We start from the raw sequence: 27,996 nt of genomic DNA, 5'->3' as shown, positions 1-27,996 counted from the left end.
TTTTTTCATTTGGTCCCTGCTGAGAGACGACTGGAATTTCTCATTTGACTGAGAGGGTCATTTGGACATTCTCCTTTTTTCTGCCTCCATGCTCTCTTCATTTCCACTCAGACCCTGCGCGCTGTCTTTTGCCTCCCCTTTCTGACGCTCTGCACTGTTTTTTTTTTTTTTGGCATTCTGCTTGCATGTGTGAGCCAAGGGAAGGCAGCACTCCCAAGAGACGCTCCAAACTGTCTGTTTCACACAGTTTTTTTTTCTCATTTCTGTTTCCGTGAGGCTCATTCTTAAGCATGCATGAAGACTGCCTTCAGTAGAAGAGAAAGATTCTACATTTCTTGCCCTGCCTAATGAGCTTACCCTTATCTGAGCAGCTTTCTGCCCTGCAGCTCATTGCTGTAGTGGGTGCTGGTTAGTGGGAGGAACAAGAATGGAAGAGTGGGTCTGAGAAGAGCCAGAGCTCCTGTTTGTCTACCAGGACCATCTCTGCCTGAGCCAGGACTGCGGCTGGGATGTTATCTCCCTCTCTATCCCTCTTTTTCTCTGTTTTCCCCGCCCTCTCCTCTGCCTCCCTCAAACACTACCTGACTCCCCCCTCTTTCTCTCTCACCGTCTGTCCCAAGCACTGACAAAGTAGCTGCATCACCTCTCTGCTCCTCTTTCTTCTTGGCTGTTCCTTCTCTTTCACTTCATTATTTGCTCGACTTTGTTGCCAAAATGTATCGGAATCCCTGGATCTCGAATTACCTGACTCAAGCGAAGTTTTGCAGCCAAGGTAAGAGCAGTGACCTGGGGCTCTGCAGCTCAGAGCAGAGCTTAGATTTGGAGCTCAGACTCAGGGCTTGGGGACAGGTTACTCTGGTTGTGCGTGTTGGGACTCTGAGCTTGTGGAAGATGGCAGGCAACAAACTGCAGACTCCCATCTCTCCTGCTCACTATTCCTCTGTCCAGTCAGCTGCCCTTGCTCTGCAGCTGTAGCTTGCAAGGACACTACGCAGCAATGAAAAGAGACGCCGAGTGCTGCAGGGGTCTTTTTTTTTAGTAGAGGGGAAGAAAATCTAGGCTAAAAAAGTTTTGGACCAGCTTTTAGCTTGTACTTGTATTAATTGCTGTCCACTCGGATTGAATTGGACCAAATTTATTGATTTTTACCTCTTTATAGTAACAGCAGCTTTTAAAAACCTCAGGTTTTATTAAGATCAGCTTGATAGTTTGTCACAACTGCTGCATTTACTGGCATGGGGAAGTCCACATTTTCAAATTGAGACCTTCTTAAAAGAGTTGACGAACAGAAAATCCATCCAGTTTAAAAAGAATCCCTATCAAGTCTTAAAAAGATGGCACTTTCATCCTAATTGCAGGTTTTGGGATAAAACTTTCAGTGCAGAACTGCAAACACAAATTTTGATGCACAGACAAGTTCTCTCTTCATTGCTCCTTTGGTACTAAGCTCTTGATACATTTTGTCTTCCACAATTCAGTTTTGTCTATCAGCAGTCTTCTTTGGTCCTAGCAAATAACTTTATGATCGTGGCTTCCTTGTGGGAATGGTAACAGATTACACCACTATAATAGGGATCATCAGACGTTTTATTCCTGACCTTTAATGCATAATGACAATAGAAGCTTAGAATGTCAATCACTATCTTTAAAATGACTGACCCACTCTGACCCACCATGAAATTCAGATGTTTGCTCTTGCTCTTCCCCCCCATGAAGAAACATGTTTGCTTGAAGGTTTTTTTTCAGTTATTAATGCTTACGTTGTCATAGTTTTTAAGGACTTGTGTTTTATTTGTGCTTTCCACCACACAGCTATCTATCGTTAGAGGCCTGAACCTTGAAAGACCGATAAGAATCTGTGTTCTTTTATCATGAACACCAATGTAAAAGTTGAAATAACTTATTTTGAGGAGGAAAAAAACCCATATCAGATTTTGTGCACATATTAAAAAATCCCACAATATTCAGATTTACAGTGGATTTCTCTGTCAGCATTTTCCAACTCCCAGCAGTCATAACAAAAAGGAGTTTGGCCAATGAATTTTAATAATGTTTTTTAGTTACATGTTTTTGTGATTAGAATATGTCATTAGAATATAAATATTTTGAGCTGCACAGCTCCAGTGTAAATCTGTATTCCCAACAGAAGAAAATTTACAATTTCAGCCAGCTGAATATCAAACACACATAATTTGCGCTGTGATATTAGTCAAGATTTTTGAGCTACTAACCCAGCATAGTTTTACAGTGATGTCTGACTCTACTTTACTAAACTCCCCAAATGTTGGTAAGCTAGTCAGGTGCATAGCATTTACCGTTTAAACTTAAAACTTCTGCTCAGATTAATCTGTTTTCACCCAGTGCTTTTCATCTGTAGGGTCCTTTGCAAAATTTTGGAAAAGGGAAAGTATTGGCAAAGTACATCCAGACTGCTGACTGGTTCGTAGCTTTCCCACTGTCGGTGCTTTAACTGTGTGTGTTTAGCTACCTCAACAGACACCAGTTCTTCTCACACCAGAAACAATTAAAAGCATTCTTTGAAAACTGTTTTCTTTGTCTTTGCCATGGACTTAAATTTTACAACAGTATTATTTATTGAGAAAATTGACAGCTGCATTAAAGGATTTTAGTGTTAAGGATTAATCCAGAGTTATATTGACTTGGGAGTCTCTGAGTAGTAATCAAGTCTTAGCCCTAGTTCCCTTAGATGACCCACTACCGTCTGCATTAAGACTCAAACCAATGCGAGTGAAAAATGTAATTGAGTTTATCATTACTGAAATCCATGCAACAATTTATATATTCTGTCATTTGCCATTTTTGGCCTATGTGTGATAAATTATAGTAGACTGCTGACTGAACACTGGTCCGTTCCAGCATCTGAATGCTTCTCATTCCCACCATTCTTTGAAATATTTGTTGATCTCCCTGCTCTGTGCTTAACTGGCAGGGAATCCACAACAGGTGGTCCACGGTTAGAAGCTTTTAAGGGGGGGTCCTGAGGCAAGTTTTAAGGCTTTTGGGTAAAGTTGTGTTGAAGTAGCTGCCTGTTGGGCCTCTGTTTCCTAACCCTAACCCTGTTTCCAGAGTGACCCATGTGACTGAACTAATTTCATACATGTCTACACACAACTGGCTTCTTCATATCTTTGCTGTCATTGCATCATCTATTTTTAGATATTCTGCTTCTCTATAAACACCTTAATACTTTCTTTCTTTGGAGGGTTTTGTCAGACGTCTAATCTCCGAACTGTTTGGGTAGGTGAGCAACTGTAAAGTTTCTGGCTGTTGGTTGGGATTTGGCTTGGTACTTTGGCATGCCATAATTCATTGACTTAGTGGTATGTTTCCAGTCCAGCCCACTGTGAACTTGGACACGTCCTTAGAACCTGGTGGTTCTGTGGTTACAAAACTAAACGTTTCTTAATTTTTGAACCTGGTGGAAGCTTATATTGGCTCTTTTATTTATTATTCTGGATTATTGGTGTAACAAAATCTTGTGCCACAAGATCTCACGATATTCATTAGTGTAGTCTGTCTTATGAAGTCTTATTTAGTTGCTGTTTTAGTTTACGCCTGGGGTTCCCAAACGTTTCCATACCATGGCCCCCCAAACAGCATTACCTTCTGTGCGGGGACCCCGTTTTGCAAACCCACAGACACATCAACTTTTAAAAATTTCTTATATTAATAATTAAATAATCAACATTTCTTTTAATGTAAGAATATTATTAAAACGTTAACACAATTACAATCCCACTGAGTAATATTCAAGATGCTGTTTTTATCATTCCCCACTCAACCTTTTTGAGGGCCCCTGGCGGCCCCCACTTTGAAAACCATTGGTTTAAGCCATTTTGTGCCTTGGACTTGAAGTTGAGTGCTATTGGCTTTACAGTCCACATCTATGTTTGAGACTCTTCTTTTGTAGTGCTTCTTAGGTTGTCTGGTTATAAGACGAAGTGGACTAAAAAGGACATTCTGTCTTAAAACTCTGGGCTACATATCTGTTGAAGAAATCTTTGCCATTTGTGACAGTATTTTGGATACTCGAAAATGCCAATGGTGTAACAAGGGGAAACCAGATAACCTATGTAAGCACTGAAAGTACAATAATCAACTGTAAGCTGCACAAATGATGCTAAAGTAAGCATGTGCTTCCTTATCAGTGCCAATTTCAGTTTTTAGGGGATCTGTACAACACTTGATCATCTCTACTCCAAAATCTATAGTACTTGTTAAACCTGAACTAGATAACTCTACAATAAATGGATGGAGATTTATAAAAGCTTTATTCTTTATTTGTGAAACATAGGGAGGATTTTATATTGACACAAGCATGAAAACTACATTGTAAATACTGATCTATTCTATAATGATTACAGAGTCTTAAAACCTGTTTATAATCCGTAGCCTTTTTCAGATCATAGTACCCCAATAGACACAGCTTTGAATTCCCCATCACAGATCATTTGTCTTTTCACATCATAGAAGTCAAGATCTGGGTCATGTGAGCTTTCAGAGCATGCAGGTGGGATTACAGAATAAAAGGACTGTGGCTTACAACTCGTGGAATTCACCTTATCTATCTAAATAAGATACTGTATAGGTAGGGGATTTCTCTTAATCTGTCTTAGCTCTGTGTCACAATCCTCATGCAAGCTGTACAAATGCAATCAGTGCTTTAAATAAAACTGAACATGTTCCGTCCTCAATGTATTATCTGAATCAGACTCTGCTGATCAACCTATTTCGCAGATAAGACAGTGAAATATCAATGTGGTGCTTCTGCTCTCTGCACACTGTACACTGTGCAGCTCTTTCTGTCACATCAGTTCCACAGTCTCGTAATACTCCTAACAGTCCATAGTTGTTAGGGGTTTGTTGCTACCTTCACGATGGATCAGGGCTGTAGTAATGGTTAGTCGACTTTCACTCCCCCATCTGGGACCTTTCAGTTCTGTGAGGTGTAAAAAGAGAATGTGCACATTACATTAAATAAAAAAAGTTCCTCCTAAGAGATGACTGGAGAGAAAACAGGTTTGCTTTCAGACTGCATGGACTCCTATGATTGCTTTCTATAGGGAGTTGAGCTTGTCTTATATGTTTGAAAACAGTTGTTTATGTTAAACTTGTTAATGTAAAGCATTACCATAAAATTGGAAATAACTTATTTGAATAATTATAACACCTTAAATCTGAATTAAAAATCGATGCAAGAATTTTTGTTGTCAGAAGCATACTAATTCACACTTTCTGGTCACCAATGTGACGGATTTTAAGTCAACACAAAAATCCTTACTAAGTTAGGAGGTGTTAGAGAGAGCATAGATACAGTGGTTTCATATTTAAGGCCATTTACATGCATACATGCCAAATTCTGAATCTTTATTTTACCAGCTTCCCCGCAATCATTATGGAAGAAGCGGTAGAAAATGACAGACTAACTGACTGATTTGACCATTTACTATATTAGTCTAATTAGGTGCTCTTACTCTACAGGCAAATGTCACTTTTAGATGAGACCAAAGAAAAGATGTTACGCGATAATGCTCTGCATGATTTCTTTAATATCAACCCCTTGAGTACATGATGTCTGAGATTCTTGTGAAGAATTTTATGAATCTCTGAAATGACACATCTCTTGAGTCTGTTCTTTGTACAGCAGGTCCATATGAAACGGATTGGCTTTATGAATAGAAAGATAAATGGATATCCTCAATATTTTGCACTTTGTGTTGATCTTTCTTAAAAGGTAAACTAATCAAAAAAGTAAGACAGCTGTGCTCAACGGAAATATGCTGCTCATTTCACTGAAGAAGTTAGCTGACCTGATGAGGTTTCATTAGACACGTCAACTGATAAAAGAAAACAGGAAAATTGTCTGCTTGACTTTTACAACTCTTACAACTGTTTCCTGTCAAGAGTAAAATTCTTGTGTTGCTTTGAAACATTATACAAAGCTGATCTGTCAATGCCAACTGCTAATGAAGGAAAGAAATACGCTTACTTCCTTAGCTAAACCAAAAGCTTTGTGACTGTTTAATACCTAATTGTGTATCTAACACTGCATTGCAAAAATGCAGATAGTTTTCTGCGGTACATATTGCTTTTGTCCACTTTTAAGACCGGGTGAGCACCCGATTTTTATTATGGCCTTCTTTCTAACCACATATTCACTTCTGACCATAAAACACGGACACATTGCTGTAATACATCTAGCCTCACTGTTATCTGCTGCATGCTTGCTCTCTCTCGCTCGCTTGCAGCCTGAGTAAACTGCAGACATCTCTTTACATGTCTTTAGAAAATAAAGTTTATAGGTTCTCACATCTCTGCTTCATCTGAATTCATTTTAAACATCTGACTGAAACTGAAAACAACTGAATGTTCCTCACTCAGTAAGAAATGTCACATAGAGTTGTAGTTCATCCCAGTAGCTCTTTGGTACGCTGTGTTCACTGAGCAGAATAGGAAGAGATTTCTTAGTTTCATTGGCTGATCACTGGTCAAAGCCAATTAAAGCTGAATATCATCCAATTTCAGTTAACAGCCTATTTCTGTGCATCTCTAAATGTAAATGACAATTCACAGATGTAATGAAGAAAAATATTGAAATCTAACATTTATGAAATTGAGCTGTTTGTGGTAATGGTGCATGTGCAATACCCATGTTACATAATTTACTTTAATATTCACTATGTAACAGAAGTTTTAGTTTGTAATCAGGTTTCTGCAGACTACACTGTAGGAAACGAGTGTGTATGACTTTCCAAGTATTCAAAACATTCATTGAAATTTTAACCTAATCTTGACAACAGAAAAAACAAAACAAATCAGCTCAGATAACCAGGATTATCATTCAGGGTCCACAAGGAATGAGCTTTGTTTTCCTAAGACGTATACCTCCCAGCTGAAACAATACTCAGCTATCCCTAATGCATCCTGATGCAACGCCTTCTCCAAATTAGCCTTCTTTCTTCTCAAATGTTGTTTAGCTTTAGTAAGATGGGTTTAAAGCCTCAACCTGAAAGTCCTTAATAAGGACTCACAGATCTGACAGCTCTCCCTGGTAAGAAGAGAGTGGCCACTAGAGAGAAGATCGGGGTTAGAGTTGAGCGATTTGGCTTTACTGGATGGAGGTTGAGGGGTGGGGGATGGGTTGCTTGAGGCAGCACTTTAGGTGAACTCTTAAGTGAATGGAGTGGGACCACATGTTCGTACTGAATTTGCACGACTCTGGCCAAAAGTGCACATTTGTGGTTTAAGATAAGGGAGGCAGTCACACAGATTTTCTTAAAACAAGATTTCAGAGAATGATCTTCCTGGGAAAGGCTGTTTGTTCTACACAAACACACTAATGTCCCTTTTTGTGGTTATGTGTTTCACTGTATCCAAGTGTAGGTTTATGTATATCTAACGTTACAGCTTGATTAAAAGTGTTTGGAATATTTCTTTGGCTTCTCCATCTTCTCTCTCTCATAGATTTATATTCCAAGCAGGTGTAGAAGTGCAGGCCATCAACAAAAATGTGCTTTGACCTTTATTACCATTCCAGCCCCACTGCAATGCAACTTATCTTGTGGGAGAGTCACTGTAGTCAGGATCTTCTGTGAAACAATCATACGTGCCCTTTCATTTTATGTGATAGACCAACACAAATTAATGTTGGTGGAAGGAAATAGGTTTTCTGTTTTTATTGTACTAATAAAAACCCATAAAGAGTTGTTTGTGTTCGGATTCACCCCTTTTAGTCTGATAACCCTAACTAAAATCCAGTTTAACCAACTGCCTTCAGAAGTCACCTAATTAAGAAATACAGTTCACCTGTATTTAGATTTATCTCCATATAAATCCAACTGTTCTGTGAAGGTCTCAGAGGTTTAATAGAGAACAACAGTGAACAAAAAACATCATGAAGACCAAGGAACACAGCAGGTCAGCAATAAAGTGGTGGAGAAGTTTAAAGCTTGGGATGTTGTTTTATAACATAAGCCTGCTTTAAACCTCTCACAACACAACACTCCGTTTAATCCATTATCTAAAAATAGAAAGAATATGGTACCACTGCAAACCTACCAAGACAAGGCTGTCCACCTAAACTGAAAAGCCAGGCAAAGAGATAATTATTCAGGGATGAAGCCAGGAGGCTCATGGCAAATCTGAAGGAACTGCAAAGGTCCAAAGCTCAGATGGATAAATCTGTTGACAGGACAAGTGTTCATTGGCCGCTCAGTGAATGGTCTCTTATGGAAAAGTGGCAAAAAAGGAAGTCATTGTTCACGGTTTACCAAATGCCATGTAGGGAACACCGAAAACCTGTGGAAGTAACTGCTCTGATGAGATGAGACTACACTGTTTGACCTACATGTAAACACAGTGTGTGAAGGAAAACTAACATTGATTATCACACTGAACACACCATCCCCATTGTTAAACATAGTGGTGGCAGCATCATGCTGTGGGGATACTTTTGCTTTCTGGGGACAGGGAAGCTGGTTGGAGTTGGTGAGAAGATTGAGTAATAAACTGGGCAATCCTGGAAGAAAACCTGTTACAGGCTGCAAAACATCCACCTTCTGGCAGGACTTAAAGTCGAACTTAAAAATAAAGCTAGTGCTACAATGGAAGGGTTTAGAACAAAGCATATTTATGTATTAGAATGGCCTAATCAAAGTCCAAAACCAAATTAAGTTCAGAATCTGTGGCAAGACTTAAATTAATCTGTAGAGACTCTCCATCCATCCTGACTGAGCATAACCCAGAAGACTTGTAGCTGTAAGTACAGGAAGGAATTTCTATTAAATATGGATAGAGGAGAGCTGAATACAAAAGAAAAACAGTTTCCCTTCCACTTTACAATAATGAATTGTATAATTAAATAATCCCTTTTTGGATTGATCTTTAAAACAAAATTGAATTATGCAGTAGTTTGTATTGAGGTATCATAATATCCCAATACAATACATTAAAGTATGTGGCAGCAATGTCTCTGTGAATGATTTGAAGTGGTATTTAAGGGGTATGAGTACTGTACACGTAAGAAGGATTTATGTGTATATTGCTGTTTGTAATATATCACTTTTATTTGATGTGGCTGAGATTGGCAGTTTCTTTTGTTTATTAATGTGCTAATTAATGTGGCTTGTTTGACAAGAAGCTGCACACGTGCTTTATGTTTCACCTTAAGATTTCCAGTCAGGGTGTTTCTGTCCATGAAGATCTTCAGCTGAAAGGTTTCTGCTATTCAGACTGGAACTAGTGAATTAATAGAGGCATGGCTAAATGTTTCACCCGTTCCATCTGTCTGCAGGACTTGGGAGTGAGACCCCCGCCAAAGCCAGTAATCCTAGGTTTCTACAGAAGCGAGCGCTGAGGTAAGAGAAGCAAGTTTTATAGTAATTTCTGTTCAATATTTCATTTAAGACAGACCTAATTCTTCCTGTCTCAACCAACAGGTAAAACATGGGGTTACCAGTAGCTCTCAGGATTTGATTTTAGTGGGGTGTTTTCCAGGATTTTGAAGAGATGTTCAATTTTGAGATCTTATGATATTCCCCAAAAGATCTGCCACTTTAACAGTTTTGTTTGGAACATTTTGATTCTGCTAATGAGCAGGTGTTCATATGCTTCTTTAGACAAAAGTATGTACAAATCAACAAAACATTAATTAACTAAAGTTGTTATTTGTGCTTGCTCTGTGGTTCCAAAAGGTTCTTTCTTGGTGCTGTTTTAGAGGGCTATCATTGCTAAATGTCTCTGGCCCAGATATGGGCGACTGGTTTAAAGAAACACCTGCAGATCGCTGTGGGGTTTATTTTAACCAATTAACTATGGTGGATATAGATGCAGCCAACCTGTCTAAAGTGCTTGCTGGAGGTCTGTAGAGCCCTTGTGAAGATGCCAACTTGATATTCCACTGTGCAAAGCCAAGCAACATTTCTGAATCGTATGTTGGAAAATATTTAGATAAAATAGTTTTTTATATAAAAGGACCTAGTGTGTGTCTCCCCAACTGTGTTTGGCACAGAATTGAATAAATAAAACGGCAAGATCATGTTTTTCCTCAATTCTCAACTGTTTTCTCTCATTGAATATGCTCCACCTAGCCTTTTGTACAGGTCCTTCTCAAAATATTAGCATATTGTGATAAAGTTCATTATTTTCCATAATGTCATGATGAAAATTTAACATTCATATATTTTAGATGCATTGCACACTAACTGAAATATTTCAGGTCTTTTATTGTCTTAATACGGATGATTGTGGCATACAGCTCATGAAAACCCAAAATTCCTATCTCACAAAATTAACATATTTCATCCGACCAATAAAAGAAAAGTGTTTTTAATACAAAAAATGTCAACCTTCAAATAATCATGTACAGTTATGCACTCAATACTTGGTCGGGAATCCTTTGGCAGAAATGACTGCTTCAATGCGGCGTGGCATGGAGGCAATCAGCCTGTGGCACTGCTGAGGTCTTATGGAGGCCCAGGATGCTTCGATAGCGGCCTTTAGCTCATCCAGAGTGTTGGGTCTTGAGTCTCTCAACGTTCTCTTCACAATATCCCACAGATTCTCTATGGGGTTCAGGTCAGGAGAGTTGGCAGGCCAATTGAGCACAGTGATACCATGGTCAGTAAACCATTTACCAGTGGTTTTGGCACTGTGAGCAGGTGCCAGGTCGTGCTGAAAAATGAAATCTTCATCTCCATAAAGCTTTTCAGCAGATGGAAGCATGAAGTGCTCCAAAATCTCCTGATAGCTAGCTGCATTGACCCTGCCCTTGATAAAACACAGTGGACCAACACCAGCAGCTGACACGGCACCCCAGACCATCACTAACTGTGGGTACTTGACACTGGACTTCTGGCATTTTGGCATTTCCTTCTCCCCAGTCTTCCTCCAGACTCTGGCACCTTGATTTCCGAATGACATGCAGAATTTGCTTTCATCCGAAAAAAGTACTTTGGACCACTGAGCAACAGTCCAGTGCTGCTTCTCTGTAGCCCAGGTCAGGCGCTTCTGCCGCTGTTTCTGGTTCAAAAGTGGCTCGACCTGGGGAATGCGGCACCTGTAGCCCATTTCCTGCACACGCCTGTGCACGGTGGCTCTGGATGTTTCTACTCCAGACTCAGTCCACTGCTTCCGCAGGTCCCCCAAGGTCTGGAATCGACCCTTCTCCACAATCTTCCTCAGGGTCCGGTCACCTCTTCTCGTTGTGCAGCGTTTTCTGCCACACTTTTTCCTTCCCACAGACTTCCCACTGAGGTGCCTTGATACAGCACTCTGGGAACAGCCTATTCGTTCAGAAATGTCTTTCTGTGTCTTACCCTCTTGCTTGAGAGTGTCAATATTGGCCTTCTGGGCAGCAGTCAGGTCGGCAGTCTTACCCATGATTGGGGTTTGGAGTGATGAACCAGGCTGGGAGTTTTAAAGGCCTCAGGAATCTTTTGCAGGTGTTTAGAGTTAACTCGTTGATTCAGATGATTAGGTTCATAGCTCGTTTAGAGACCTTTTTAATGATATGCTAATTTTTTGAGATAGGAATTTTGGGTTTTCATGAGCTGTATGCCAAAATCATCCGTATTAAGACAATAAAAGACCTGAAATATTTCAGTTAGTGTGCAATGAATCTAAAATATATGAATGTTAAATTTTCATCATGACATTATGGAAAATAATGAACTTTATCACAATATGCTAATATTTTGAGAAGGACCTGTACATCTACTACATCTTTGTAGTTATAATCTTAAATGTTTCTGGGGGAGAAATTAGCTCCTTATATCCGTGTGAGGCAGAAAGTGCAAGAATAGAATGTCTCCAAGCCTCTACATCCCATAAACATTTGACAGGCATTCACACTGGTCCTCCTTTATAGTGACAGGTTTCAATGTGTTCAGGGTGTAAAACTGTAATTGGCTGACTTAGTCTGGCCTTCACAACTTCCTACATTTTCCATGCGTGAACAACTGTTTTCTCTCACAGTTCAGTCCTGTTTCAGTAACAGTTGGTGTTTTTCCACACAGCTTCCAGAAGGAATTTTTTTATGAGGAAAAAGACGATCCAGCCAAAAACACCAAGGATATAGGTGTAAGTCTTACGGCCAGTCTCCCCAAAGGTCAGTAACGTTAGGTTATTTGGAGCAATATGAACAGAATAAAAACCTGTTTTCATCCAATGCATCTTTATTAAAGTGTAGGGGTTCTATATGTTTTGGTATTCATCCTAGTATTGACTAAGGTATAAAGTTAAAATAAATCTTAAACTGTGCTTACACATATCACTACTAAGTTTAGAATTATTCATTTCAGGTTTGATCAGCCTAATTATTTAACATTTTAACATGGAGACCATCCAGTGCAGTCGAGGGCTACTGCACATCACACAACTTCACATCATGTGAAGTAGTCCAGTAGCATCAATAGAAATCCACAAATCTGAAATCAACTTTTCTTTTGCAGTTGCTGTAGTCTTGCAGGGTTGGTAATTTGTTCATTTTTAATCTGTAACTGTTTTACTGCTTTGTTTTTTTTTTTTCTTCCGGGTACCCAAAAAAGATGCCACACACTCAGTTTCAAAGTGGTGGAGAATAGTCGTAGTCGTCTCGGCCATGAATGAAATCTTTACATCAGCTCTGTCAACAACACAACCACTTAAAGGGGACATATTATGCTATGAAATCCTTCCTTTTCCTATTTAAATCATTTAGTTTTGGTCTATATAAAGTGGAACTGCAATGCTTTGGTCTGAGCTCCTTGTTATTGTAGCTCCACAGGCTCCTCTTTTACTCCTGTTCTGAGGTGTGTCTGAGAGAAACTTGTTTTGGCGCCGTCTCTTTAAATGCTGTTGAGGCACTCGCACCCCGCCCTCCTCCAGGTCAAAGAGCGCTCCACTTTAACCCATTCGGTGATTTTTTTGTAGTTTGATAACAGATACAATTATCTAGCGCTACAGAGATAAAAACAACAAAAACAATGCAAAACTGTTTATGTAATAATAATATTCAAAACATGCAGTGCGGTTCTGTCCTCCAGGAGCTAAAAGCAGCACACAGCACCAACATAAGCAGAAGACACGATGCTACCGCTATCAGAACAATAGTCATGAAATCATATATACACATAATAAATTAATGTCTAAAATAAAGTTTGTTGTCATTTTAGCGTTGTTTTCAGCTAACTGCTTTGCTGCGTCTGTCGTTTCCGTAGGCAGAAGGAACTGACCCCTTAATCAGATGAAGTCTTTCAGGAAATCCTTCTCGATACTGGCGCACAAACTAAGAGGAATTTCCAAACAGAATATAAAGAAACAAACGCAGCACCTGGAGAGACTATATTAAACTTCTCTGCTCTCCTCCAGACTCCCAAGTAAAAAAAAAAACTGTGGATTTTGCTGTAAGGTCCCCTTTAGGAACTACTTCCTTTCTAACTTTTAAAATAAGAAGCTAAAACAATATTACACACAATGTCTAGATTCTACCCTTTATATCTTGGTTGTGTAATAATAGCTATAATAATAGCTCAGAGCCTAATAAAGGGTATTAGGTTAAGGTGGCAAATACATTTTCACATAGGTCTGGGTTGGATAGTTTTTTTTCTAAATACAGTTAGCATTTGAAAACTGCTTTACATTTTTGCTCAGATTATCTTTGATCTTAAAATGTATTCGACGATCTGAAACAGTTGGAAAAAAGCAAAAAATGAAACACTCTCTAAAAGAGCAAATATGTTTTCATAGCACTGTAGATGTTTAATACTCAAAAGCCTCTTCATTTAGCATTCTTATGCATTCTTTTTTGTTTAAGTCTCTGAATTAAGGAAACGTTTTGAAGGCATTACAACAAGTGCAAGTGACTGGGAAATGAACAGGTAAGATCATCAGCCTACCACATAAAGCGTTTGTTTTCAGAGCTGAGTAAAAATGTCTTTTCTTTCTCTTTCCATGAAGAAAGGAGCGTCTCGCTCGAAGACTGGATGGAATTGATGGGGAGGTTCATCCATCTCTCCTGCCCAACTTGGTGGCCAACCAAGTGGTGTGTCTTCTTCCAGAAGACACACCACGTTACACCAGAGCATCAGACCTTTGCGAGCCTCACGCTGGTGAGTACTGTACAGCTGAATTATAATTGGTAGTGGTTTTCTGTACTCATTACAACTCTCTCTGAAATGACAGTCCAGCGGTACGGCCTGGAAGGATTTGAGAACCCAGACGCGCCTGTGAAGCCTCCTGATCGGGAGTCCAGAGGTCGATACAGTTCTGACACTCAGTCCTCCATCCACACAGAGCCAGTCCATAGTTCAGGATCTACCACTGCTACCCCAGAGCAGGAATCCAAAGCCGAACGCATCGCCCGCTACAAGGCAGAGCGCCGCCGACAACTGGCCGAACGCTACGGCATCTCTTTGGACCAGGACCTCGACTTGGATTATGCATCACGCTACACCCGCACCCGGAATGAAACTGACAACTTGGAGAGGCGTAAAAGAGAACTTGGAGAACTTTTAAAAGACGAAGGCAGGGACATCACTCTGAGTGTTTACAGCAGCACTGCAGTCAGTAGCCCGAAATCAGGCAACTCTGCAACTCCTCACAGCCGCCCTGACCCAGTCTACGATGTGGCTCGCACCAGGCTGGACTCACTCTCTGAGAGAGAGAGGCTGATGAACCTGGAGAATCAACGCAGAGCTGCTCCATCTGAGTCTACATCCACCTCCTCATACATGGACGTAACCTCATCATTCTCTGCCAAGGTACCTGCTAAAGACTCTGTGGCTTTACTGCCACCTAGCTCACCAAAGATGAGCAGACATTCATCACTTGCCTCACCCAAACATACTGCATCTCCTGGGGAGATGTTCATTGAGCAGCAGGCCCAGAGCATCCTTAGCAGACAGGGGTGAGTGCTGTTTGTTTCCTTCTGTACTCAGCTTTTTTATGATCTGTGTTTCTTTAGTAGGATAAGCTTCTTGTGTAGACAACAGCAAGTAATTTAATGTCCTTGGTCCCCAGCTTCCTTTTAAATCTATAAACACAGGGTTCTAGCCCGATTACTGTTGTTTCATTCTATTTTTAATAGTTTTACTTGCTATGACTGCATGAGCCATAAACCCGTTTAATGTGTACCAAAGTATTTCTCACACCAACTCTAATTGAGACCTATACCTGCCTATTGAATGCAATATATTTGCATGTGTTGTGGTTTCATTTCATTTGGGAAAAAAACATTTTTGTACTTTTGTTTTAATTCACAAATGAGCTGTTCCAGGAGCAGTCTCCATCTCTCTTAGGATGATGCCAGCCTTTGGTTTTGTATCAATCTATAGGTCTGAAAGTAAATCAGTTTTTGGAAAACAGTGAATGTCAAGTTTACTGGCACAAATTCTTAATAAGCTATATTTAATGATGTTTGAGCATGCTAAGGGAGTAAGGGAAGGGTTGTTTTCCAGCTACGGATCCATCCTTTTCTTCAGTTTCAACCAAATGGACTGTGAAGTGCTCGAGGGACCAGAGTTAACTTTTGCCTTGAATTCTGTTTTTGTTTTTATCTGACTCATGTGCCGAGAGTTTCCTTTTAAAACAGGGAATATATCCTGGACTCTCACAAAGTACATTTTGTTGCTTGTCCTGCTTCCAAAAAAGTTTAGAATTCAATTACTTTAGATTTCCATGCAGATGTAAGTATACAAGGAATTTGTGAGCACCTCTAAATGTTCCTAAGGTTTTTTCTAAGATCTCCTTGACCCAACCCAAACCTTGACCTACCCATAACCCTGCTATGTGTAGTTATGAACAAACCTATGAAGATGCATTCCTTGATCCTACACATGACCGTGCTGTCATTGCCCATCCATCTGTGCCTGTGTGCGTTTGGCCGCCTCACTGTGTTCCTCATTGTCTACCTCAGATTTCAAAACTTGTCCAGAAAGCAAGTTCATATGGTGCAGGGTGGGTGTTTGTTACAGGCTGGCTCAGTGCGACTCCACGATCGCACCTCTGACCCACAGCTGGGTTTGATCAAAACCAGTCCAGCATAAAGAAACAGAAACAGAGGAGAGCCCCACCTCTGCCTTTTCACTCAGAATCTGTGACGCTAATGTAAGGAGCAACATTTTTGAGCACGTTTCATTTGAACCTCGACCTCAAAATTTATTCTTGACCTTTGAAAATAACTTTCTAATCTGGAGTGAGATAAATTAAAAAGCATGAAAAGTGCAAAGGTTTTCCTTCATATAAATAAGGACAAGAAAGAAAACCTCTCAAATCTTCATTAAACATCACATAAAACCATATCTGTAGCAGGGATTAGCCTGGAACTGTATAACATGTGACAATTTCTCTAAAATAGAAATGCACTAACCAGCATTTTGTGGTCGATTTCCTATCTTCACTTTTTGTAAAACTGATATACCTGTACAGGTTGTAAACAAACTGGAGTTCTCTTTAAAAACTGTAACAGGCTGATATAAGAACAACATTACTTAATTGTAGTAGGAGCAGAGGAGAAGTCACACCACTATGTGAAAAGGCAAATACTAAATGATTATGAAGTTGATAGTTTAATCTCTTATAATCTTATATTAGTGGTTAGCACAGCTAACATTACTAACACAGTATGTTCTGTTAAGCAGTGGTTCTCACCTGCTCTAAAAAATGAGAATTTGAAAAGGCAGCTAACATTTTCAAATCAACATGCTCCATGACAAAGGTGGAAAGCCCAAAAAGTACAAAAACTTTAGCCTTCCTGTTATCTGCTGAAAGGCTTGTTGACTCTTGCAACTTCAATGCAAGATCTCTAGACGTGATGGAAAATGTCGGTGCTTCCTCAGGCTTCATTTTTAAAAACCTTGCTGATACGGACAATGGCTGTCTTAAACTGACACCATCTACACCAAAGAGGATTGACACCGAGATGTGGTAGCATTTAGGTATGGTGCGTTCACTGATTGTGAAAAGGTTGGGTTTTTGAGTTTCAGACAAGCTGGTCCTCAGTATTTGATCAAACGTGTCCACTTAAATTATACAGAGACATAAATATCTGACTGTAGAATAATTTCCCACCTGCTCTTTGGTCCAAACAACTTCAGATGGTCATATAATTTTAATTATTCTTTCCGTTTTGGTCTAATGTCTCTTTGACTGAAGTACATTTCTCTTCTGATGTGTGTGATGAAGATGTAAAAAATTGTCACTTTCTGCAAAAAGGTTGTGAACATTGTGCCGACAGCTCCTTAGGTAAGATATTTAGTTATGTTATTGTGGATAAGGTCTCTTTTTTTTAAATCACAGGAACAGTGAACTCTGTAACCAACTTGAGTTTTTAGGATGCTGCTGGTGGCCAGGCTCACTCTCACTGTGGTCATGCTCAATGTAAAGTCAGCGGTGTGTGTAATTTAGTGGTGTGTAGTTTGTGTACTCTGACACAAAAGCTAACTGCAGACTGTTCTCCACATGCCTGGTCACTCACTCATGCTTCCCACTGGGTTTCCTCTGGAGCAGTGCAAAAACGACCCTTAGCTCTGATTGGTTCCTCCAGACTGATGCTGAGGGGAATACCCACTCCCTCATCAACTGGCCTTCAAGGTACGCACACAGGCTGGTGGCGTGCCCCCTCCCCTAAATATCATTTACTTTGCCCTCATTGAATTGGACTAAAACCCAGACCCACCAACCTCCATGAGGCAATTCTTAAATTGCTGGTCTTCTTAGGAAGGTTTGCATGTTAAGTTTAAAGTCATCTAACCTCTTCATCATCCTCACCATCACAAGCACCCGTTGGATCTTAACTTCATCTCCCCTCCACCATTTGCCTGTGTTGGGTTTAATCTCTATGTAAAACATAACCAGCTGAAAGACGTCATCTTGCCTCCTACCTTCTGATAAAATTAACTTATGGAGTATTTCTTTATTCTAAAAGCTGCAGTACGTCTGCTGTTTTGTGCATTGATTGTACAGTTCTGTGTGCAGCATACTTTATACAATGCCTTGCAAAAGTATGTACACCCTCTCCTCACATCCTAATCACTTTACGCACGCAAACATGATTGTGTTTAGTTCGGATTAAATGTGTTAGACCATGACAAAGAAGTGCATAATTATGAAGTGGGAGGCAAACAATGCATGGTTTTCCTGCTTACAAAGAAAAAAAGTTTACTGTGCACTTCTTTTCTGCCACCTTTACACCAAAATGAAATCCACTGAATTGCCTCCAAAAGTCACTTAATTTAAAAATAAAGTGTGTAATTAAATGTAGCTGTTATGTCCAGTGATAACTTTGGAGGAGCTGCAGAAATCCACAGATGGCAAAATCTGTTGACGTGAAAATTATTAGGCATGAAAGTTTCCCATAAGCCATAGAGGAAACAGGAAACATGTGGACGAAGGTGTTCTGTTCAGATAAACGAAAAAAAGGTTTATGGCCTTCATGCTGCAAAATATTGTTGCACAAAACAAACTTTCCACATCATCCTGATGTTCACCATGTTTTACCATCTCCTTGGTAAACATGGTGGCGGGCGCATCATGCAGTGAGGAATGCCGTTCTTCTTCAGGGAGAGGAAAGCTAATGGACAGAGGTAAATACAGTCCAAGTCTGGAAGAAACCCTCTTAGAGGATTTAAAATACTGGAGAATTAACCGGAGGTTCACCTTCTTACAGGACAGCAGTAGACTTACAATCTGAGCCACAATGGAATGGTTTAGATATATCACATAAAATTGCAGTAAAATCCACTGAAGTTTATGGGTGTACTGTGACAAATTTGAAAAAGATGAGGGGTCAGAATACTCTTGCAAGACTCTTTCTCATTCATGTATGAAAATCCTTGATTCACATCTAATGTCATCTTTTTCTGAACTGAACCCAATTGCTTTTCACTGATGATGCTGCAGTAGATTCTGTATCATCTACTTGGTTGAGTCTCAACATCGTCCCAACAGTAGATATGATCAATACAGGATAAAACAAAGTACTTAATAATGATGAGGTTCTCTTGTGCCGGTTTTATACTTAGAAAGAGATGCACAATAGATGTTGCACTGATGATGCCTTTCCTGGCAGTCCCGGTTTCAGATTTTCATTGAGGCTGACATACAGTTTTTGTTTTCAGACAGTTTATGTTTGCTGTGCTTTTTCTAACCCAAGTATGCCAAATGGTAACTAGTTCTTTGTTTCCCTGAAGAATAAAAGTTAGGGAGAGGCTTGCCAGGGAGGAAGGGCACCAGAGAAATCCAGAACTGGAAAATTTGGCTGAATTGTCGGGATACCACAGACAGCTTCAGTACCGGCCCCAGACTTCTGCTCCGATCCACTACAACAGGGAGCGAGCAGGCCCCCAGCAGGCCTACTTCCAATCGTATCACGATCCACAATCTCATTTCAGCAGATCTAGTCATCAAGGAGGAGAAGATATTGGTGGTTACCTGAGTTACCTGTCTATGGCCTCTGGTCCCACATGCAGAGCTGAACAGGAACAAGAAAAAAGAGTGTGTCAGGATGAGACTGAGGAACCTGAGGGGGTAAAAACAGAGGGTCTGCTGAGGAGCAGAAAAGCTGTCTTGCCTTCAGAGATCCGTCGCAGGGAGAGAAGCACGGAGGACCCACAAAGAGGAAGAAGTGAGGAAGAGATGGGGTTGTCCAGCATGTACAGCCTCAGCCAGGCTCAGGTTGCTGCTGTAGAGGAACATGCAAGATCTGGAGTCATAAGCAGAGCCAGGACAGAGAAATCAGAGCACAGCACTTGTCTACAGGCAGCAGAGTGGAGACCTCGAGGTCAACAAAATGTCATTTATGTTCACAAAGGACCGACAGCAACCCACATCCATCCTAATACATTGCATGCAATCCATGGCACCACCGCCTCCAGGACTGCTTTTAACCCCTTGGTGTCAGATGTTGGTACAAATCAAAGGAACATACAGCACCAGCTGCAAGACTATAGAGTCCAGGAGTGTGAGGGTGATGGGAATGGAGAGGGTCATCAGGATCGCCGGGTGTCTGTGTCCAAGCTCAGGCATTCATACATGGACAGCACCACCACACCTCCAAGCAGACGCAGGAATGAGCTGTATGTGGAGAAATTAAATGTTACATCCATGCTGCTTACTGGCTAGCTGCTGTTGAAGCTTATTATCTAACATGGGCTGGGCATTCACACTAACAAGCAACTAAATTATGTGTAAAGTTAACATAAAAACATAGTGACTACTTGCAGAATTTCTAAACTCTGGAACAGTACATTTATCAACTAACTAACCTAACACAAGGTCTGGACAATAATGTCCTTTATCCTAACTGTCTGATTCTGCACGGGCCCAGTGATTAAGTATGCTTTCACTGCCTACTCATCTGCATGGCATTGCTATGGTGCTGGACTTAAGATCAAGCCGTTTGTCAAGAGATGCATTTGTGCCACCCATCCCTCTCTTCATCTCCCTCACCAGACTGTTTTCTTTCTCCTAATGGCTCTTTATCTGTTGATCCATTTACCTTTGCACTCCCTTCAGTGACATTGAGGGTCAAAGGAAACATGGGGGCTACCAGGCACCATGGAGAGGTGTGAGGGAAAGGGGGCACCAGCCTCTGCACTATATCTGTCATGGGGAGAGTCGAAAGACCTCAGAAAGGTTTAGGACTCAGCCCATCACTTCTGCTGAACGGCAGGAAACTAATAGGTATTCCTTTATTCCTAAGAATGCATGACTTAGAGTGAGGAACGCTGGAAAATGTTCATGATTGTGCATGTTAATCAAATAATTAACATCAGAAATGTTGATTCTAAACTTGTTCTGGTGAGCGTTCTGATTCATTTTCTAATTTGCACTGTGAAGTCAATAATTCACTATTTGAATCCATAATAAAATTCACATCGTGATGTTTTAGTTTCCTTCTGACCAATAGGAATAACTTGATGAATGACCATGAACACGCTCAACTCACTCTAACAACATTAGGAAACAGGGAAGCTTAATGGCCAAAGGTTCCTCTGATTGGGTTTTGGCAGCGGTCTTCACATGTGACCACCTGTGCATGAATTGACCATTGTAAGGAATGTGATCACGGAACCAAACGGACCTCCTTAATTCTGTCTAATGCTCCTGCTTAGTCTGCTTTGCCGTTTCCTTTTACAATAAATTCTTCTCTGCAAGCCAGAAGCAACTAACTTTCTTTGCATCTACTCTCCTTAACCAATCACTACTTTGTCATTTTGTTGCTTTTAGATGAGTAGCTTTTACTGATTTTTCTCTCCTTTTTTACTCTCGCGTCTAGGTCTTGCGTGAGCTCACACGTTACTTCTATAGATGGTAAGTTATGTTTCTGTATAATTCAAGTTAGATTTTTGGGTAGAATTTAAATTTAGAAGGAGCCAGTTCATGGATATAAATGTGTTGATTTCAGATGTATGCATTTCAAGCACTCAATGTCTTCTACATATTTCCTGCAATGACAAATAAACTGTACAACAGTGCTTCAAGGGAAATGTCAGGGTTTATAAAGTTGGGGTCTTTTAAAAGATTAGAAGTAGAAAATATATTGCCTGCATTAGATGGCTCTTTTTGCATCTTCATTGAATATAAATCCAGCCTTCTGTGTTCTGAACCTTACCGAAGACCATAAGACATAAGTGAGAAGCTCTGTCATTCAGGGAGCGCTGGAAGGAAAACCTGTTGTTTATCTGCATCTAAACAAGTCAGCAGAGGTGGTTTAGGGATCTGATGAACATGCCTTCCTGTGGAGGTTTTCCAGAAACATCCAACGAAGAGGACACCCTGTTGCAAACTCACAACTTCTTCTTGGTTCGACAATATACATTCTGACTGAATGTTTTGGAATTACCTGGAATAAGCCTAGTGTTGCTAGGGAGAAACATGTCTGGGTTTCCCTGGTGGAACTGTCACCTCTGTAACTCAATCTTGGAAAAGTGGGAAAAGACTGATGAGTTAATAGTTATAGGGATAATACTTTTTACTTTTTGTACCTCTTTACTTTTACATCAGTTACTCTGACCTGTAATGTGTTTACATGTTCTGTTCTCAGTTCATATTTCACACAAGAATATTATTAGTGGTGCACCACCACTTCCCTCCATGTCCTTGCATAAATCTGTGGCTTCTTTGTCACTAATCTCCCATTGCAACTGTGACTTGGTTCTAGAGGTTCATGAAATGCCCTTTCTATAAACTGCTCCGGTTTTAGATTAGAGTTGTTTTTAAATAGTAAAGGTTTGCTTTGATCCAGGTCACTCTTTGACTAGCTGTTAGCTTTGAGGACCAACTAATCTGGATTTATACTAAATACAGAAGCCATGAGACTTATCTAGTGGCCAACATGTTTACAGGTTTAACAGGACCTCATTGTAAAAGTAGCCCTTCAAATAAAAGTAAAACTAGGTAGTCTCTGTAATCGGATGTAGATACAGTGCACACAGCAGAACTAACATGGGTGTAGTAGGTGTTTAAAGTGCATAAGCAGGATGTCCAGTTGGATTGTATTTAATGACCCTTTTTAAAGCAGTAGAAGGATTATAGTTTGCACACAAATCAAAGCTGATCATCTCAAAGATTTATATAAAAACAATTTTAGAGTTGCTTTAGCGGAGTCATTAATGGTGCTCACAGTAGCATAACACAACAGCTAGGGGCAAAAGCAACTCATCTGGTTTTCATAAACACACTCTCAGCCAGGACGCTTTTGTACTGACAAGAATTAAGTGCAGCTGAGTCAATCAAAGGAATCAATCAATCAAAGTTGTTCTCTGATGTCATGTGTCTTGCACAATGTGTGTGTGCAGCAGCGATACACACCTGCAGATCTTCAGTCTTCGCTGCTCAGACGACCCTAGTCTATGTTTAATGGTTTGTCTTTACTTCCAGCTGTTAAAGTACATCTTTTTATGGTGCAATGTGCTTAGAATAAATGTAAAGATTATGATGTAGGGTTTTAATGTGCAGTTCACCTGAAAAAAACTAAAAAAAAGAACGCAACTAGTTCAACATTTGACACCCCTTCAGAGCATTATTACATGTCTTTGTTGACGTCTGCACATTTTAAAACACCAGCCTGATTTACAATTTGCATCGATGGATATAGATACAAAAGAGATGGTTTAAGCTGACATCTGTTAAGCTTTAACAACCCGTGGATTAAATAAAAAAACAAAAACCTTTCCTGTTCCATTATTTTTACCTTTTGATAATTGGTTCAAGCAGAGTTGTTATTACTCTGCATCTGGGCTGAACAAACATGAAAGATATGTTCCTGAAAGGGTTTAAATTGCAGCTGAAGCATCTGATTTATCATGGTTCAACAGTTGTTTTGTTAACAAACTTTTCTTTTTCTTTTCTTTTTTAATATAAGGATTTTTAAAAAGTGTGTTCGGTGACAAAAACTGTAACTCAGGTTTCATGTGAAGTAGGATATTCTGTACAGTAGCATGTGTAAACTCACATGTGTAACACTTCGATAAGCTGTAGCATATGAAAAAAGGATGTTTTCACCTGCTGCCATGTTTTAAACACCTACTGCACACTTGGTCAGCTAACATGAAGAGTAGTAATTTGACATTCTGTAAACGGGGACACTTGTACCCTTCTGATATAGCGTCCTTGATTTACTGTCCTGTCTTGCTCAAAGGGCAAACACTGCATGCACCATAGCTTTCTCCATCACTTTACTGGTGTGTCTGAATGAAGCTGTTCAGAACATTAACATTAATGTCTCCAATGTCAGAAGTACTCATGAAGTTTCTGATGTTTTTTGTATATATATATATATATATATCACTTATCTCCAAAAAGGAACGTCATGTAATAGTTCAGAGGCAAGAAAACTGATTTTGTTGAACCTCCCTGTTGCACCTTTACCAGATTGTGGTCTTTTAGGATATTTTATATTAATATTCAAGTGAAGACATTTTGTGCAGTGACCCAACAACCTCTTTTCTTTGTGCCCCACTCTTGTTCCAGCTGATGAAGAAAAGCTGGATGAACGAGCCAAGCTGAGCGTAGCAGCAAAGCGCTCTCTCTTCAGGGTGAGTTGCACCTCCTGCCCTTTGACCTGCTGGTTACTTTAAATTACATCCTGGTTTCAAATACAGAGCTCACAGACATGCTCTCAATGAAAGAATATTTATCTGATGTTGGTTCTTCACTCTTTGGGGATTCGTAGATGAGAGTAAATTGCATGTTTACAGGGTGAGTTGGCCTTATTTGTTTTGTTGCCTCACAATCTGGAATGAAAATTGAGTTTGCATCATTTCACTTACAGAACATGCATATAACTTTGAAGATGTATTATTTTAATTATGAAGCAAACAAGTAGTACAAAGCAGATGGCTTTGGATAAGTCTGTATGAGCTTGGCACATCTTGCCACTGAGATTTTTGCCATTCCAACACATTCAGATGTTTCCCCTTAAACCACTTTAGTGTTGCTTTAGCAGTATGCTTCAGGTCATTGTCCTGCTGAGAGGTGAACCTCCATCCCAGTCTTAAATCACAGGCAGACTGACAGGTTTTGCTAAAGAATATCCCTGTATCAATCCTTCTCTCAACTCGGACCATTTACCCAGACCCTGCAGCTGAAAAACATCCCTACAGCATGATGCTGCCACCACCATGTTTAAGTGTGGGGATGATGATTCCTTTTTTCCCTAACTCTGACTTCTGAAGACTATTGGATTTTATGTCTAGGGGTAGCAGAGTAAAGGAGGCTCAATACAAATGCATGTCAAACTTGTCATATTTTTATAAAATAAATTCAAAACACTAACGTGCCACTTCACAGCAGTACTTTGTGTTCATCTGGCACATACAATCCCAATAAAATACATAGATGTTTGTGGTTGTTGTATCACTGAATGTCAAGACGTCAAATGGCTATGTGTTCTCTTACAAGGCACTGTATGTGTGGAAATGCTGAAAATACTCTAGTTTTTTAACCTGAGCTCAAGTTGTAAAGTTGCAAACATAATAGTTGATGTAGGTGTGTGATGATGTCTGTGTTCACTTGTACTAATCTCTTTATATACTGGTAATAGCCAATTCAGTAATAAAGTAAGTTCTCCCTCTTAACTTCTGATAGTGCAGATATTATGAAATCTGTGCCTTTTCTCTACATTATTGTTTTTATTTAAGATGATCCTACGGGGCTTTTTGTCTGGAGCAGTGCTCTACTGATTCATAATGATCTCCTAAGTTTATCCCGATGTGCCCATTTCCAGGAAATGGAGAAGAGCATTGATGGAGGACTTCCCAAACCACGGTCCAGGAATGCAGCAGTGGACAGAAGACTTAGGCGGACACAGGACCGATCGAGAACTCAGCCGGTCACCACAAAAGAAGTAGTCATAGCAGCTACGTGAGTGCGGATGTTGAATTTAGTCTGATACTAAACTGCTTCACACACAAGGAACAACATGAGTACAGTCTTTTTGGAAAAAGCATCCATGTTCTCTAAAAGGTGAATGTTCTGAGTGGAAGTAGGCTTTATGCCATTAGTAAATAATATTTTTAATTCATGAGTACAAAAACTAAAATCCATTTAACGTAACAAAGTTTGTCATCTAAGCCTGTTCAAGATTAAAGTATTTCATTTTTCTTTGACCTTCATAATTTAGATGATTTTTTACAGTATCTTGCAGAAGTATTCACACCCTTTGAACTTTTTCCAATTATAGCTACAAATCAATTGTATTGTATTGGTATTTGATGTGATAGGCTAACACGTGACCTAATGGTGATGTGAAATGGAAATAACATGGTTTTCAAATTTTTAACAATACAAATCTGAAAATTGTACTTTGTAAAATCACCTTTCACACCAATTACAGCTGCAGATCTAGACAGAAATATCTGCCTATTGTTCTTTGCAAAATAGCCCAAGCTCAGTCAGTCTAGATGGAGAGCATCTATGAATATGAATGTTGGACTCTTGCCACAGATTCTCAGAAAGATTTATGTCTGGACTTTGACTAGACCATTGTAACACATGAACATGTTTTAATATTAATCATTGGCGTTTTCACAGTTAAAAGAATTGAAGGGACGGTTTTAGTCTTTCATTAAAATAAGAAATAATTACTTGAACAACAATAAAATAAAAATATTTAAAAATGTGTTTAATCTGTTTTCAGCAACATAAAAGCAATATGGATGGATCTTTCTTGTTGTATTTAGCCAAGTTTAATGAACAGTAGGAAAGGCCTTAATCATTGAAAATCTTGGCCTCAATGAAAATAAATCTCTATTTGCATCTACTGCCTGTACTGTCAGGCCGAATCTATACCATGTCATCAGCTGTGGGCGGCACAAAATTATTCCAAGCGCCACAAATGTTCTGTGTACAGCAATTTGTACACCCCTGATCTAAAACATACAGGTCCTTCTCAAAATATTAGCATATTGTGATAAAGTTCATTATTTTCCATAATGTCATGATGAAAATTTAACATTCATATATTTTAGATTCATTGCACACTAACTGAAATATTTCAGGTCTTTTATTGTCTTAATATGGATGATTGTGGCATACAGCTCATGAAAACCCAAAATTCCTATCTCACAAAATTAGCATATTTCATCCGACCAATAAAAGAAAAGTGTTTTTAATACAAAAAACGTCAACCTTCAAATAATCATGTACAGTTATGCACTCAATACTTGGTCGGGAATCCTTTGGCAGAAATGACTGCTTCAATGCGGCGTGGCATGGAGGCAATCAGCCTGTGGCACTGCTGAGGTCTTATGGAGGCCCAGGATGCTTCGATAGCGGCCTTTAGCTCATCCAGAGTGTTGGGTCTTGAGTTTCTCAACGTTCTCTTCACAATATCCCACAGATTCTCTATGGGGTTCAGGTCAGGAGAGTTGGCAGGCCAATTGAGCACAGTGATACCATGGTCAGTAAACCATTTACCAGTGGTTTTGGCACTGTGAGCAGGTGCCAGGTCGTACTGAAAAATGAAATCTTAATCTCCATAAAGCTTTTCAGCAGATGGAAGCATGAAGTGTTCCAAAATCTCCTGATAGCTAGCTGCATTGACCCTGCCCTTGATAAAACACAGTGGACCAACACCAGCAGCTGACACGGCACCCCAGACCATCACTGACTGTGGGTACTTGACACTGGACTTCTGGCATTTTGGCATTTCCTTCTCCCCAGTCTTCCTCCAGACTCTGGCACCTTGATTTCCGGATGACATGCAGAATTTGCTTTCATCCGAAAAAAGTACTTTGGACCACTGAGCAACAGTCCAGTGCTGCTTCTCTGTAGCCCAGGTCAGGCGCTTCTGCCGCTGTTTCTGGTTCAAAAGTGGCTTGACCTGGGGAATGCGGCACCTGTAGCCCATTTCCTGTACACGCCTGTGCACGGTGGCTCTGGATGTTTCTACTCCAGACTCAGTCCACTGCTTCCGCAGGTCCCCCAAGGTCTGGAATCGGCCCTTCTCCACAATTTCCTCAGGGTCCGGTCACCTCTTCTCGTTGTGCAGCGTTTTCTGCCACACTTTTTCCTTCCCACAGACTTCCCACTGAGGTGCCTTGATACAGCACTCTGGGAACAACCTATTCGTTCAGAAATTTCTTTCTGTGTCTTACCCTCTTGCTTGAGGGTGTCAATAGTGGCCTTCTGGACAGCAGTCAGGTCGGCAGTCTTACCCATGATTGGGGTTTTGAGTGATGAACCAGGCTGGGAGTTTTAAAGGCCTCAGGAATCTTTTGCAGGTGTTTAGAGTTAACTCGTTGATTCAGATGATTAGGTTCATAGCTCGTTTAGAGACCTTTTTAATGATATGCTAATTTTGTGAGATAGGTATTTTGGGTTTTCATGAGCTGTATGCCAAAATCATCCGTATTAAGACAATAAAAGACCTGAAATATTTCAGTTAGTGTGCAATGAATCTAAAATATATGAATGTCAAATTTTCATCATGGCATTATGGAAAATAATAAACTTTATCACAATATGCTAATATTTTGAGAAGGACCTGTATCATTG

General features: G+C 39.9%; 1 protein-coding gene across 2 annotated transcripts in view; it reads left to right on the top strand.

Annotated features, from left to right (window-relative positions):
• Positions 1–410: 410 nt before the first annotated feature.
• The window catches only part of svila (supervillin a), a 68,543-nt gene continuing 40,957 nt past the window's right edge, over positions 411–27,996 (top strand). The window contains exons 1-12 of one of the 2 annotated variants that reach the window (XM_047349314.1): positions 411–772; positions 9,314–9,377; positions 12,036–12,127; positions 13,814–13,877; positions 13,957–14,108; positions 14,182–14,905; positions 17,506–17,589; positions 19,188–20,072; positions 20,512–20,679; positions 21,275–21,309; positions 23,971–24,035; positions 25,226–25,362. In XM_047349314.1, coding sequence (XP_047205270.1) covers positions 715–772; positions 9,314–9,377; positions 12,036–12,127; positions 13,814–13,877; positions 13,957–14,108; positions 14,182–14,905; positions 17,506–17,589; positions 19,188–20,072; positions 20,512–20,679; positions 21,275–21,309; positions 23,971–24,035; positions 25,226–25,362 — 2,528 coding nt within the window. In that variant the 5' untranslated portion in view covers positions 411–714. The remainder of the gene's footprint in view (positions 773–9,313; positions 9,378–12,035; positions 12,128–13,813; positions 13,878–13,956; positions 14,109–14,181; positions 14,906–17,505; positions 17,590–19,187; positions 20,073–20,511; positions 20,680–21,274; positions 21,310–23,970; positions 24,036–25,225; positions 25,363–27,996) is intronic. The other variant, XM_047349315.1, reaches the window with a different exon arrangement.

This window comes from Girardinichthys multiradiatus, chromosome 21, assembly GCF_021462225.1.
Source record: "Girardinichthys multiradiatus isolate DD_20200921_A chromosome 21, DD_fGirMul_XY1, whole genome shotgun sequence".
In the NCBI taxonomy this organism is placed as follows: domain Eukaryota; kingdom Metazoa; phylum Chordata; class Actinopteri; order Cyprinodontiformes; family Goodeidae; genus Girardinichthys; species Girardinichthys multiradiatus.
This window is presented reverse-complemented; position numbering and strand designations above follow the sequence as displayed.